Source organism: Hordeum vulgare, chromosome 5H, assembly GCF_904849725.1.
Source record: "Hordeum vulgare subsp. vulgare chromosome 5H, MorexV3_pseudomolecules_assembly, whole genome shotgun sequence".
NCBI classification, from domain to species: Eukaryota; Viridiplantae; Streptophyta; class Magnoliopsida; order Poales; family Poaceae; genus Hordeum; species Hordeum vulgare.
In genome coordinates this window covers 585,513,818-585,529,081 of record NC_058522.1, presented here as the reverse complement: position 1 = coordinate 585,529,081, position 15,264 = coordinate 585,513,818, and the positions used below count along the sequence as shown (strand labels likewise).

Genomic DNA, 15,264 nt, shown 5'->3' with positions numbered 1-15,264 from the left:
TCCCCGCGCACACAGGGCTTAGGGTATGTTTGGTCGGTGCCCAAATTTGCCCTACCAATCCTTTTGCATCCTATGGTACTTTAACTTTCACTTGTTTGCCAAAATCTAGAAACCCTATGATACCAGCGGCTTCCTGGAAGAAGATAGAATTCATATACATGAAGGAACTATTTCAGAATGAAAAACAAAGTTCCAGTATGTTACATGAGATACATGACCTGCAACGCCTTGCAGTGAAAGCTCAACAGGACACGGCACAGCGCCGCCCCTTACACATTCACGACCACACTATCATGCTACGCTATGCTACCTTCAGTCGGAAACGTACAGGTAAATGCTACAATGTACACAATTGAAGGAGACGGTATCGTCACACAATGCCGCACCGACGAATAAGGACCTTAAATCATCGTCAGATTATTCAGGCCAGCTTCTGGGAGCTGACGACTGCTCCCCGCTCTCGCGCAAGCTTGATTGCTTCAGGTCTCTCAGCGCCACTGCAACGAGCTAACCAAACAACCATCAGTTTAGTTTGCAAAATGAACGTTTCATGAGAAAGACAGAGTTAGACATCAACTGGAAAACAAAGCAGTCTGACTAAAACACACCTTCCACATTGACCGTGCAAGGAAATTGGGAAAATAAGCACTAGCAGGTGACTGCTAATCTCTCCACATACACCCCTCCCCCCTCCCCACCCCCACACACAGCAAAATAAAATTTTACTTGTTTACATATCTAACACTTCATAGGTGAACTGCATCAAAACAATAAACAGCAAAAAATTACCATAGACATCTCTAACTGAGTCATCCCCAGTAATTCCAGCATTCAAACTATGTATAGGCATTCACAGTGTATAGTCGTCTCCAAGTCGGTGCAATTAACAGCAATAACTTACTATACAAAACTCTAGTTTAGGTTCATAAGTAACCATGATCAACATCGGTGAAATTGAACAGCAATATAGTTACTGGGAGTAGACAGCTACTATTTACTCACTGCCCCAGTTTATACTTCATAGTTATCTTGGTGGTACGAATTCTGCTTCAGAACGAAAAATGAGCACTCACCCTGTGGGGAGCTCCACTCTGTAGCCTGGGACTTCTCCGAGGCTCGGCGTTCTGGTGTTGCAAAAATGATGGACTGTTATGGGCAACGGGAGATGGGTTATGGTTTTGCAAATGGGATGGGCGGCTCTGGACATTGGATAGTGCATTCTGGTTATGAGAATAGGATGGACTGTTGTGGACAGTGGAAGATTGATTTTGATAATGGAAATAGGATGGGCTGTTGTGGGCATTGGGCGATTGATTCTGGTCATGGAAATAAAATGGAGTGCTCTGGATATTGGACGATTGACTCTGGTTCTGCGAATAAGATGGAGTGCTCTGAACCATATACCGAGGATTCTGAGTTTGCGAATAGGATGGACTGCTCTGAACCATATACTGAGGATTCTGAGTTTGCGAGTAGGATGGACTGCTCTGAACAATATACTGAGGATTCCGAGTTTGCGAGTAGGATGGACTGCTCTGAGCAATATACTGAGGATTCCGAGTTTGCGAGTAGGATGGACTGCTCTGAGCAATATACTGAGGATTCCGAGTTTGTGAGTAGGATGGACTGCTCTGAGCAATATACTGAGAATTCCGAGTTTGCGAGTAGGATGGGCTGTTCTGGATAACAGGCGATGGATTCTGGTTAACCAGATGGGATGAACTGTTCTGGACAACAGGAGATGGATCCTGGTTTTGCGGATGGGATGGAGTGTTGTGGACAACAGGGGATGGATCGTGGTTTTGCGGATGAGGTGGACTCCTCCTCTGGGCAGCAGACGGCAGAGTACCACTCCCTGAACTGCTATCGGCATGATTCTCTCTCGATTTCCCTCGAGTTTGAATCTCACTACTAGTGGCAGCACTAGCACCCTTCCTCGAATACTGAGTCGCGGCAGCTCTAGCCCCGGCTATTGCTGCAGAAACACTCTCAGTCTTGACCACGACGGACTTTGAAGACTCGAAATTGAGAGATCCCGGCTTGAGAGATAAGGGGTTTCTGGGATCTGGAAGCGGGAACTTGACCGGCAGTGGACCTTGAACAGGCGAAAGGCCCCTGGCTGCTCCCTCGTAGACCTGCAATGTAACACGGGACAACACATATAATAAGCTCAAAATATTCATACAGTGACAAAAGAAGGATGCAAAACATTGCTTATATTAACAGCAACCATCGGTAACTAACCCTTCTCTCCAAATTGTACACACCCTGGTAACCGCGCATCTCGAAGGGAACCACCAGCTTCTGCACAATTCGAATTGCATGGAAAATTGTCAAAAATAGGAAGAAAAAATAAAGGCATCTCAGTCTCAGTCATATAAGGCGGGTGCAACGATCAGCGGTGCTTGACAAGGTTTTTTCTTTTCTTTTTCTTTTAGCAATTAATTTTCATTAACTAATAATAAAAATAATGTACAATGAGTAGGTAGCCAAACCCTACATGAACCAATACCGGTTTTGGTGCTTGACAAGGTGGAGTGTGGAACTATGTAATGGCAGCTAACTAGTCGTAAATGCTTGCTAATTTAACACGGATGAAACAGTCATTCAAACATGGCAGGCATTGTTTTCGGGGTGTTTTACCTGGGGATTCTCGCATAGCCAGCAGAAGTCAGTCAAGCCTTCAAGCCGGACCTGCAGTCAATCAATCAATTCATTCAAGAAGCAGCATATATATATATATATTTAGCAATGGTTTGAGTGGCAAGACAAGACAAATCCAGGCCATGGACGGGGAGGGGAGGAGAGGAGAGGGAAGGGAATGAAGCTGTCTTACTGATTGAGGCACGTCCTCCCAGCAGACGAGCTCCTCGGACCTGACGCAGCCGACCACCTCGACGCACCCTGAGAAATATATATGTATATGTATATAATCGGCAATGGCGTCAGCAAGAACAGGATTTAGGAGGAAGACGATGGATTGGACGGACCGAGGAGGCGGGATACGGGGTAGTGGCGGGGGAAGTCGATGTGGTGGACGCCGTCGACGGCGTAGATCTCCCGGTAAAAGTCCTCCATGGCGGCGACGGTGTCGGGGTCGGGCACCTTGGAGGCGGCGTGGATCCAGAGGCGGCCGGTGACCGGCGACGGCCAGGAGCGGCCCTCCACGCGCTTGATGCCGTGCACCAGCAGCGATGCCCACGGCTGGTGCATCGTCAGGCACGGGTTCCGCAGCCCGCCGCCGCCCCCCGAGCGCCCGCCGCGCATCGCCGAACGCGGTGGTCCGGAGGGGAGGGGAGAGGAGAGGAGAGGGCGGGCGGCCGCCGGAATCGAATCGAATCGAATCGAATCGGGATCGGGATTGGAGCGGCGGCGGCGGCGGCGGCCGGCGATGGTTGATTTGATACGGGTCCCCTACTCTACTACAGTAGTACACAGTTGGTTGGTTGGGCTCAAACCAAACCAAACCCTCGGATAATGGGCCTCAAGGGTTGCCCCTATTTGTTTACTTCCTCCGTTCTGAAATAAGTGACTCAGAAATGACTCGGTTTTGTACTAACTTTAGTACTCCGTACAAAGTAGAGTTATTTTTGAATCATTTATTTTAGAACAGAGGGAGTACTTATTACCAGATTTGCCTCAATTTCTCAAAAGAAAAACAAGAATTGCCTCGAAAAAAATTGCCAGATATTTGTCCCAAAATCCCCTAAAAATAAGATATTTCTCTCAAAAAAATATTTGCTAGATATTCTAAACAAATGGTAGATAAAATCTAAGATCAAATTTGGACGATGCCGTTGATTTCTATTTTCTTATGGTGTACAAAAAAATGGTTTGAATCTTTTGGCGGATTGTACACACATTTTTTTATGTTGTGGAATTTTTTTATGTTCTGCGGTTCTACCTAACTCTGCTATTTTTTTTCTCTTATATGAACACTGGTATGTGCACTAGCACTAGATGCTTTCTCGATTGAACGGCCAATATGGAGATATTTTAAGATGGCAATGCAAATTGAATAATGGATTAATATTATGATGAAACACATTTTTTCCATAGGGTTAGGGGTCTGAATTTATTCCCGTCGGTTACCCATGTGTTGCTCGATTAATATTACGATGAAACACATTTTCCTTTGTTATGCTCGATTAATATTACGATGAAACACATTTTCCTTTGTTACCTTAGCTTTGAAATATTACGCCAAACTCTAATAATGTCTATGTGTCAAACTACAGTTGCTTACATGTTTCTTGTTGTTGAACAACTATTAGTTACGTATATGCATCATCATCATGAATTGTTCTTTCATATTATGTTCTTAGATTAATCTGCAATCAATTGTACATCAAACCCGATGGGTCAGCAGGAACGGGTACGGAAATGGATCTGAATGTATACCCATGCCATGACTAGGGTCGTGGGCAGGCATGTCAAAATAGACACGACCATAGTTATGGATATAGATTTCAATGATGGTCAGGCCCATGAAATCCGACCAAATTGCTCGCTCTTGTAAACAAAATTCAGAAACAAATGTAAATATGACAGAACCCATTAGTATCAGAATAACTCTTTAGGAACATTGGCACAGAATCCATTTTCAGCGAAAATATTCATTCAAAAAAGTTGCGATATGCAAACTTCACTATTGGAATTTATTTACTTTCAAATAAATGAACAATACTGAAAGCACAAAGTGGTTGCCAGTTCTTCCTATAGAAAACATTACTCCCTCGAAATAAAGTAGGTCAAATTTGAAGTTCTCAAACATCTTAGTAACAGTTCTAGAAAAAGAGAAATGTCAAACAGAAAGACATAGTACCAACAGAGTTAATTATAGATAGTCTTTCCAACATAAGCTTAGTACATTTAACTGTGTCACTTATTAGCACACACGCGCGCAATCTTCTCATCTACAACAGGAATTGAGCAGCCTCAACTACACCCGTGCCATGTGTCAAGAGTATCTCTATCTATGCACACCAATCATTAGAATCACTTCATTCTCCTTACCACCTTACAAACAACAATTAAGAGCTATGTTTCAGCTACAACTTTGCTTGCTCGCATCAAGGAGAAATGGAATCAATGTCAATGGTAGCAGGACTGTGTTGTGATCTGAAGCCTGTCCAAGTTAAGGGGCCACGAGGCGTGGAATCATTTAAGGACATAGCTTTCATCATGAACTGGAATCATTGACATCACAAATGGAACATAACTGCAAACCAAGCAACCTCATAAGCAAATAAATGATCGACGGCATTAAGAGCAATTCATCAAACAGTATACATGAGATTTACAAGACTTACCTTACACTATATACATTGTTTTCATGACTGGATGATGTAGAGGTCTTGCTTTGCTATGTAGTAGCACCCCATGGAAGTCCCTGGATGCACGGTGAACTGCTCCCGGAACTGGCCTACCCGCTTGCTTGGAATGTCGATATCAATTTCGTCCAGACTGGGCATCCCTTCAGCTTGCAACCCTTCACCAAATATTAGGAATTGGTTGCCCGTGATAAATGATCCAGACACACGAATAGCGATTTCTGTTTCCCCATTCGCACGACAATGTAGCTTCTCAACAACATGAACAATTTTTTCTCTAGGCCGATCACCTTTTAACTTCTTTCTTATATTTGATAAAGTATCAAATATGGCACTTTGTCCCACATACACATTCCCTGAAAAACTGCAAAAACAGGATAGGCAACACAACATATCATGTGTATGCTCAGAAACAGCTTGGATTCTTCGACACACAGTATCATCTAACCTATAACGGTGACACAAAAGAAGCAACAGGATAAATTTGGAAAATTGGCAGTAACCAGCCAGTTACTACCTGGTAAAACAAGAGAAACAACACTGCCTACAGGATAAAGTAGGGAACAAATGGAAGTAAGCGGCTCATGCTTTGCCCAGATTAACAAGGAAGGGTCAATTATGTAAAGTGCAACGGTCAATTCAGCTAGCTCCATCAACTTTGTTGGCAACTCAATGCTATCGTTTCAGCTAGTTTTCAAATTATCCTTCACAGAACATATTCTTGATATTACTATCACCAAGCTGATTTTAAGAATAATGTAACCAGTTATTGGAGCCACAAAATACATACAGGTTAAATGCCTAAACAGCGATAAGATGCTATGTGGTATGGTACAGACAAGTTTTATGATCATGTTACAAAATATAACATCGCCTCAGGTACCTGAAAGATGATTCTTCCCTGTAGAATGTCTTCATATGGTTCCAGGGTCCTTCAGAGCCATCAAACAGGAGGTAATAATGAACAGCAAGCATCTGGGATTGAAAGGGGAAATCTGCTTAGTAGATAGTGGCACCCTGCCCATCTTTAATGAGAATCGTGAGAATGTAAAAGGGAGCTAATGGGTTACTTATCACTTTGAAAGCTTAGATATTTGGGGCATACCATCGTCTCAATCTGAATTTCTTAGTGCTATTGTTATTATGTTTGTGGATCCACAAAACAGCAGGAGACAAGTGTATTCATGAAAGCATTGGATAAGTTATGTTAGAAAATACTGAGGGGTCTTGAGAAAAAAAGGAACAAATCAAGTAGTTAGTATCCTTATTGGATACGGTTGGGTCTATTAACAAGACTCTTATATCTAGGGTTTCAGGAACCGAGCTGGCTAATGTAGAATCAGCAAGTGAATTGAACAGAAAAAAGAGAGCATAAATAATATAGTTAAAGTGGGTTATGGGGATAGGGGAACTTGAACCCTCACGACTTATAATAATTTCTTTTTTGATGGACTTCGTTCATTAAAAGAAAAAGAAAATGGTTTGTCTGGACAAACAAATTGTCAGGTTTTAGAATAATCTGAAGTGACCTATCAGATCAGTTATTCTACATATAAAGGACTAGCACTGCAGTTCAACAAAATTTAGGACTGGCACTAGAGCCATATTTAACGCAACCAATGAAAGTATAAGAATACTGTAGTGCATTCGTTCAAATGGATCACATTTGTGCCGCATGATTCTTCCTATTTTCTACTCCCTCCATTCCTAAATATAAGTCTTCTTAGAGATTTCACTAGGGGACTACATACGGAGCAAAATGAGTGAATCTACACTCTAAAGTACGTCTATATATATACATCCGTATGTAGTCATTTTGTAGAACCTCTTAAAAGACTTATATTTAGGAACGGAGGGAGTAATGTACAAACCATATTTACAAGCAAAATGGACCAGCCGACTTGAGGAACAGTGCCATGGGAAATGGTTAAGGTGGCTCAACAAGTAGGATTGACGGGGGTGGGGTTAGTGCTCTTCGGTGAATGCTCTCCTTCTCCCTCTCCCCCTCCCCTTCTCCATCTCATGCCAAAACAGAGGTAGATGGAAGTGGAACAAATAGGAATGGTGACCACCAGCGGTGAGTTGGCAGAGGCAAAAGAAGGTGAGCCGCGGTAACATCATCAAGCAACAGTGTTTGTCAATATCTCCTCCATCTAGCATCTGCCCCCTTCAAAGTTCTAGCACCAGTTCTTGACATAGGGGGGATGTTTCATGTATCAGGTATGTGTCCTGATATTGAACTGAAGTAGAAAAAACAATAAGCTGAAACATGCTCTAAAGAACTCACCTCTGCTATTTGCTTTAATCTCTCTGTTGGATTAACAACACCCCTGACATATGCTGCCAAGTCCACACCAGTTTCCTCATACCTCTTGATGAATGGGTGCGACAAAAGCTGTGGAATGTTAAGCATGTTAATCAATTATAAGAAAACCAAAAAATGGAAAGGGACCAAAGATTTAAAATGCATCGTCAAGATAATTAACATTCTGTTATTAGACCAAGCCATAATTAATAAAGTAGCTGCATGCATCTCCCAGATGCAGAGGCCGGGGGTCATCCTCCTTTTCAAAAGAAAAAACTAATCATTACGTACATTTTGCCTATAAGTGTGTGAAATGGACCTCCAATAACACCCTATACAAAATTAAAGGCAGATCAACAACAAAGCTCTAGAATGCGCCTTGGTGAAGAAATCAGCTGACTAGAGTTCTGATGGAACATACTGGAGAGCAACAACCTGCTCTTGCATCTGCAATTCCAAACAGGAAGCATCAACTCCAATGTGCTTGGAGAGAAAATGCATCAGTGATATAGACTAGCCGATGCATTGCTTAAGGTGCTTCACTGGATCAAGGATGACATGACTTGCAACTCAGCCTAAGCATTCGAACGAGAAACTGCAATCTGCTTGATCTTCCAGGGAATCACTGAGGGAAGGAAACCACAGTAGGCACAGAGAGACTGGTGATCAGAATTCAAGTGGTGTTCCTATTATAACGGACATGTTGCCATGTCCAGCTCATATTATATTTAGGACCAGAGTCCAGCACATGTAAGGCAGGCCCTCATTATAACGAGATAGCTACATGTTAAATCAATTAATCAGGGAGTTACCCATCTTCTACTTGCTCCATCACCTCATTTCATTCTCCCTGCGCCTAAGGTTTCCATCCTAGCTGCACATACCTCCACGGTGCCCAAGCACCAAGTTCCTGACCCTCCAAAAGTTCAAGTGCTAACGCAGAGCATGGACGATTGGTGGCACACCCAGATCCAGGCCCTAACACAAAAGCGACCAGATAGCTAGAGATCATGGGTGGCCACCAGAAGCAGCAGCAGCAAGGACAGTAGCACGACAGGCAAGAGCAGGTCACGGCAGGCTCTACAGCAGAGGCACATCTGGAGCAGAGTGAGGGCGCAGCGTCATTCTGGGCACGTTGCCGAGTACAAGAGGCCTATGGCGGACAGCCAACATTGGTGGCGGTGGTCGCCTGAACGTGGCGGTGACAGCTAATCCGGGCTAGGGTATGGAAGTATGGACATGATGGTGCAAGAAAGAAAGAAGAGAAACCAAGGTCTCTGTGCGGAATGGGCCTCCTACGTTCATTCCAATGGACCAATGATAGGGGCAGCAATGTCCTCATCAACCAAAGGCCAGTGTGACATAGTTACAAGAGAAGGCAAATCAGTTAATAAAACTCTATACTTAACCACACAACTACACACTCAGACAGTTACTGCCAGCAATGCTTTATCAAGAAAAAATATTACCAGTAATATGTAGTACCATTCAAATAAACCGCAAAACATTAACGCAAATTACTAACCTACTGGACGCAGATTACATGAAAGTTTTCTTTACCTGCTCGCATGTAGGCCTTGCATCAGCATCTTTCCGCAAGCAATCATTTATGAAGGAACAAAACTCTGGTGTATAGGCGTCCTCTGGTGGTGCTGGCGATGGATCATCGAGTATCTGAAATAAGAAATTTTGTCGGATTAAGAAAGGATAGCAACTGAGTGAAAGAAAACAGTATCTGAAGTATGAGATTTTAAGATAAAGATAGGGCAACAAATGAAGTGACTAAAAACAACATTCCCACAGACAAATGATGGTGAAAACATTCATAAGACCAATATATATGTAACAGTACATATTTAAAACTCCCTCTGTAAACTAATATAAGAGCGTTTAGATCACTACTTTAGTGATCTAAACAGAGGGAATACATTGTCAGATGATTTATATATTCAAATAAAAATAGAACTTACAAAAGTTAAACCAGCAAGGAAAAAGAAGTTTGTGGAAACTAACATAACCAACGAACAGACTTGCAGAAATGTAAGATTTCTTGCCATCTCAACGAATCCAAATACAACCTACTATGTGAACAGCTCAAATAGTCCACGCATTTTACATCAGACTAAAAGGGAGACAAGAACCGGAAAATCTGAGTAGGCAATCACCTGCAGCATGAGATTGGCTGGGCCTTCATTGACATTATATGGAAATTTACCAGTAGCACACTCCAATATCGTTAGTCCAAGACTCCAAATATCAGCAGCATAAGAGTAGTTCTCATTACGAATTCTCTCAGGTGACATATATGTCACGGTGCCTACAAAGGTAGCACACTGAAACATATTTATTTAGCAGAAAATATGTTGCGCATTCACGCAAAATGATTTGATGGCATTGCTACACTATTATAAAATAATTAGCTCAGATTAAGCAATATAAAAAGTCACCAAGAAGTAGCATACCATAGCCATTGTATTGTCCAAACCAGCACTTACGCCAAAGTCTGTAATTTTTGCCTCTCCCTTGAGGTTTACCAATATATTCGCTGGCTTTAGATCTCTATGCACTAGGTGTCTTGCCTCATGCAAGTACTTCAGGCCCTTCAGAATTGTACAAAGAACAAATTATAACTTCAAAAATACATCAGGTCACAGCTTAATGTTGATTAACACGGACATGGAAGGAATAGTATGTGTGGAAGATCCATACAAGTAATACTTTCAGTAGCATATGTGCAAGAACCGGCTCTGGTATTGATTTCTTGACTTTTATAACATCTGCTAAGGAGCCACCATCCATGTATTCAAGGGCAATGCTTATTTGTCCAGAATCAGGCATGTAAAATGCACCCTGGAATTCAACTAAACCAGGATAGCAACTTGCTTCACATAATGTTCTCATCTCATTAAGAATTTGTTGCCTTTTCTCCTGTAAAGGTATGAAGACACGTATAAAATATCAAAAGAAAATTTTGTAAATCAGTTTATCAACTGAAACAGAAAGGATTAATTATAGCAAAATATATGGACAAACACAAAGTACCAAAATTACTCCGTGCAATACCAAACACGGTGCGCTGCAATGGTATATGAATTGAAGCATAGAAGAGAGAGCATTTCTATTCTTTGGTGTATCTGCTTCCATGCTGCAGGTCAGAACTGACTCTGGTACTTGACTACCACTGCAAATAAACCAGTATCCCTTTGTGCTGCCTTCAATGCAATGGAAATACATGTTTTGGTTTAATATACTCAACTCCAACTTGTTTCACTCAGGCTTACATCAAGAAAATTGTGTAGTGGGATATTTGGTTGCCTTGGGAGTGATTAAAAGGAAAATGAACACGTCACATTGTCATTCATGCTACTAAATTATAGGGCAAATGTGTCGAGAGCATGGCATGGTGGCGAGAGTTTGCTTTGGGGTCAGAGGAGACTAGAGATGAGATGAACTTGTTCTCTTTCTTTGCTTAATTAAATATCATGATATGAACCATGTCATCTCGAAATATAAAACTAGAGAGCACTGTGAATGAGAAATTGGTAAATAGGCAGCTTGAAATTCTAAAGATGTGTGGGAGGGGTCCCTAGTAACTGAAATCCTCTATCGTGGGTATTTTTGGCACCCTTCCTTGTGCAGGTCATGGGCCCATTCTGAAATCACTATTGCAGATGAGCCAGGAAATAATGCAGGTAGCTAAGGATGAGGATTTAGTGTCATCTTTCCACTAGTCGGCAAGTCCTAACTGGCTAGGCGAGTTTACATGAGTAAGAGTACGTGTCTGCAAGTTAAGTGCCAGTCTGAGTCTGATAAGAAGTTAGTGTCCGGATACTATTTGTAATTCCAAAAAAACAATGTACATAGTGAGAGTCTAACATTGCTTCGCTTCTAAATATCCAACACCCTGTAATTGAGATGTTCTTCCCTTCTACTCCCTCCGTTCCTAAATATAAGTCTTTTAAGAGGCTCCACTAGGGGGCTACATACGGATGTATATAGACATATTTTAGAGTATAGATTCACTCATTTTGTTCCGTATGTGATCCTCTAGTGAAATCTCTAAAAAGACTTATATTTTGGAACGGAGGGAGTAAATAGGAGACACTGTGAACAGGCAATAGAGAAATTGACAGCTTATCACTAGTGACCAAAATTCTTCAGGGGAATGTGATTGATGCTACCCATTCATGTGCTGCACTTCATGGGCCCATTGTGATGCACATGACTCCAAAAGAAAGGGAAGGATGCTCCAGCATGCAAGTAAACCACGTATAGATGAATAAAGGTTTGTTTTGCTCCCTTTAATATTATTTTGTTTGAAAACACAAATGAGGTTTAGACTAGTAATCAACAAAAAACAAAACACCCATATATAAACAAAAAGCAGAAGTGTACAACAATGTGGTAGTAAAGTGCATTTCGGGCCATAAAGAATGTACCTTCTCAAATATGTTTATCTTCTTCAAGGCCAGAATTCGATGAACTGGTATGAAAATAGCTCTCTGCACGACACTGCTTGCTCCATTTCCAATGGGACCAAATATATGCATGTCTTCAGATGCACATCGGTATGCCTTCTCACCAGTATCTGGCTCTTCTGGGCCAGTACTTCGCTTATGAAAGCCATGCTCATTGATGTTATACTCACCAAACGATCTACTCAGTAAATTTATCGTTCCACCATCAGACACCTTCATGAAAGAAAGAACATAAAAAAAAAACATTTGCACATGTAAACATGTTTGAATTCACAGATACACCATTGACTAAGTTGGAGGAATTCCAAAAGAAAGCTGTCTGTGTGAGGAGCGATTGGTCAGGCTGTGCAGATGACTAAGTTGGAGCATGTATATTCAGCTGCTGGAAAACTGGACTGAAACAACTTGTACCAATTCCCTTAACAGACAACAACCACGCCTAATGCTGGCTGCCGGTGTTTGACACAGACACAGACAGAGACAACCTAATTTGGTTTGCATGCAGAGAAGAAAAGACTGACACTGTGAGTTTACCACATAGGAATCGCATGTGTCCTCGGGGAAGGGAACCCTGGTGCTGACGCCGCCCTTGTCCGAGTCGTCGAACAGCAACGGCTGCAGCTTCTTCTTCAACTCCTCTAGCCCCGCCATGGGGACTGTCAATCAAAATAACCCTAATGGTGGATGGATGGATGGATGGGTTAGCAGTTTGCATCAACAACAGCACACAAAATCTGGCTGCCTATAGCACAAGCCAGTGAGTAATAATGAGCCCAGCCAAAAAAATAAACAAAATTGGGATTACCAAGCAGCGAGGAATCACGGTCTCTTCGGTTGGGTAGAGAATCCCAGGCGAAAAATTGGAGCTTGGGCGGCGGACCTGGTTACATCGCGAACAGATCAAACAATAGTGAACATACCACACTGGAATTCTCTAACCGGCGCCGATTCCGAATCGAACTTGGCAACTGACGAAATGGGAATCGGGATTTGGGGGAGCGGGGTCACCTCGGTTCGCCTCGCGGTGAGGAGGGCGGGCGGTGAGGTCCTGTAGGTGGCGGCGAGCCCGTCGGGAGGAGCGGCCGGGGATGCTCGCCGGACGGATCTGTACGGGCGGAGAGCGGAGGACGCGAAGGGGCGGCGCGACGGTTAGGAGGAGGCGGCGGGCGGCGGGCGGCGGCGGCGAGCCCGGCGACGGGGGAGGAAGGAGGGAAGGAGGATGCCCCTCTGCTCCGTCCTCTGTCTCTTGTCTATATGCCGCTTATGGCATACGTTATGTTTTTTTTTTCCTTTACCTTTCATTCTTACTAGCAGTACAGTACATCATAAAACGACCATTAATCCGGTCCTTTTTTACTCCCCATATTAGATTCGGATCAAGTTTGACCAAATATATATTGAAAATTATCAACATCTACAATATCAAATATACATATCATGAAACTACCTTTGTTAATGAATCTAACAATATGGCATTCACTATCTTTGTTAATGAATCTAACAATATTAATTTGGCATTCACTACCTTTGTTAATGAATCTAACAATATTAATTTGGCATTATGAATGTTGATACTTGTTTCTATAAATTTGGTCAAAGTAGAGATACTTTAACTTTAGACAAAGCTAATATGCAGATTAAAAAGGACCGGAGGGAGTATCAGCATATAGTTTTGAGTTTTCCATGTCGCTAGTTGTATTCGGTGCCGGCAAGATGTACGTGTGAATCGATACGTACCCCGTCATGGAGAGATTCCAGGACGTGTTAGTTTATTTGCATCAAAGTAGGCAGGTTAGTTAGTTTGTTAGCTGGTCATGCTAGTTGCAGGTGTGCAGAGGTTTCAAGCAAACAGGCTGCTGGTCATGTATATGCATGCATGTGGCTTAGTGCTGCGTGGGAGTGATTCCTGGAGCGAGTTGTTAGTACGTGGAGCGGTCATGCTGTTAGTGATTACTGGAGGCATGGCGTGAGTGCCAACCTTGTGTATAAATGTGTTGCTTTCAGTAATGAACAAGTGACAAGCCGTGAGGGCTGACGTAAAATGTAGTCTTTAGTTTCACGGATTTTTTCACTGTTTTGATCCTTAAGGCGTAAGTTCATCACATAACGAACTCGGTTTGAAAGTATTTCACGTTTTGACCCTTTTAGAAACGCACGTGACGTTGCAGGCCTTAGCAGAAACGTCAGTCTACTGGACGTTGCAGGCCTCATGTGCAGCCCGTAGCAGAAACGTCAAGGGGGCTGGCGTTGCAGACCAAAGCAGAAACGCCAAGGGGGCTGGCGTTTCCTTAGTCCAGTACCGCAGTGCTGGTGTCCTCGCCAGCGTTGCATCCAGCGCAGAAACGCCAGACCTTCTGGCGTTGCAGACCCAACCAGAAACGCCTGGCTTCCTGACGTTTCCTTAGTCCAGTACCCCAAAACAAGATTTTTTCACTGTTTTGATCAACAAACATATTTCATAGAATATAGTTTAAATCATAAGACCATAATTCACAGCATAACACCATTCATCAAAACATAACACCATAATTCACAGCATAACACCATTCATCAAAACATAACACCATAATTCACAGCATAACACCATTCATCAAAACATAACACCATAATTCAAAGCATAACACCATAATTTAAATCATGAGACTCAGCATAACATCATAGTTCATAGTTTAACAGACGTAGTTCAACAAAGAACATAATTCAACAGAAAACATAGTAGTTCAACAGACAATATCATAACACTCAGAATACGACATAGGTAACATACTTCACTTCCTCCCTCTCTTTGCAGCCATCTTGCCCTTAGTAACGTAGCCCTCTGGAGTGTTCTGCCAGCCAGGACGTCTGATGTTCCTTGAGCTAGCTCGACGTGTTGCTTCTGTCGGCTGAGTGGGTTGACTTGACTGCGGAGCATCTTCCATCTGCGAAGCCCCAAACTCAATGAAGTCCTGATCCGCGGCCTCGTTGTCGGACTCATCTTCTTCTTCAATCTCCTCTTCATGTGCTCGGCTAGAAGAAACATGTGCTCCACTCGAAGACGGACGAGCGGAAGAGGCCCGTGGCCGGCTGGCAGACGGACGAGCGGAAGACTGCACATCCATCGTGTACTGCGCACGTGCCCTCACATCGGTGGACGAAACACCGTGGC

The 15,264-nt window shown here is 42.9% G+C and overlaps 2 protein-coding genes across 4 annotated transcripts; both read right to left on the bottom strand.

The window, feature by feature from the left end:
• Positions 1-130: 130 nt before the first annotated feature.
• On the bottom strand, positions 131-3,440 carry LOC123395240 (uncharacterized protein C2orf16-like). 2 transcript variants are annotated; one of them, XM_045090200.1, is made up of 6 exons: positions 2,991-3,440; positions 2,837-2,904; positions 2,644-2,694; positions 2,245-2,304; positions 1,074-2,135; positions 131-497 (listed from the first exon to the last, which is right to left on the bottom strand). In XM_045090200.1, the coding sequence occupies exons 1-6, from the start codon at positions 3,265-3,267 to the stop codon at positions 489-491; spliced, it is 1,527 nt and encodes a 508-aa protein (XP_044946135.1). In that variant the 5' UTR covers positions 3,268-3,440; the 3' UTR covers positions 131-488. The 2 variants fall into 2 exon arrangements, with proteins under 2 accessions (XP_044946135.1, XP_044946134.1); XM_045090199.1 differs by having other exon boundaries at positions 131-507; positions 2,991-3,434.
• A 1,379-nt stretch (positions 3,441-4,819) lies between these two features.
• On the bottom strand, positions 4,820-13,371 carry LOC123395238 (mitogen-activated protein kinase kinase 3-like). Of its 2 annotated transcripts, none has more exons than XM_045090197.1 (12): positions 13,125-13,371; positions 12,922-12,996; positions 12,651-12,790; positions 12,078-12,329; positions 10,348-10,566; positions 10,101-10,238; positions 9,804-9,971; positions 9,199-9,312; positions 7,621-7,728; positions 6,217-6,308; positions 5,313-5,697; positions 4,820-5,221 (listed from the first exon to the last, which is right to left on the bottom strand). In XM_045090197.1, the coding sequence occupies exons 3-11, from the start codon at positions 12,765-12,767 to the stop codon at positions 5,334-5,336; spliced, it is 1,572 nt and encodes a 523-aa protein (XP_044946132.1). In that variant the 5' UTR covers positions 12,768-12,790; positions 12,922-12,996; positions 13,125-13,371; the 3' UTR covers positions 4,820-5,221; positions 5,313-5,333. The 2 variants fall into 2 exon arrangements, with proteins under 2 accessions (XP_044946132.1, XP_044946133.1); XM_045090198.1 differs by having other exon boundaries at positions 12,651-12,772; positions 13,125-13,357.
• Positions 13,372-15,264: the final 1,893 nt, after the last annotated feature.

Excerpts from the sequence above, each read along its gene's own strand:
- LOC123395238 (XM_045090197.1), bottom strand. The coding sequence starts at position 12,767 with ATGGCGGGGCTAGAGGAGTTGAAGAAGAAGCTGCAGCCGTTGCTGTTC. Across the intron at positions 9,313-9,803 it reads CAGCCAATCTCATGCTGCAG|ATACTCGATGATCCATCGCC; the intron begins GTGATTGCCTAC and ends TTCTTATTTCAG. Across the intron at positions 7,729-9,198 it reads CAAGGCCTACATGCGAGCAG|CTTTTGTCGCACCCATTCAT; the intron begins GTAAAGAAAACT and ends AACATTCCACAG.
- LOC123395240 (XM_045090199.1), bottom strand. The coding sequence starts at position 3,267 with ATGCGCGGCGGGCGCTCGGGGGGCGGCGGCGGGCTGCGGAACCCGTGC. Across the intron at positions 2,305-2,643 it reads GGCTATGCGAGAATCCCCAG|AAGCTGGTGGTTCCCTTCGA; the intron begins GTAAAACACCCC and ends CGAATTGTGCAG. Across the intron at positions 2,136-2,244 it reads TGTACAATTTGGAGAGAAGG|GTCTACGAGGGAGCAGCCAG; the intron begins GTTAGTTACCGA and ends GTTACATTGCAG.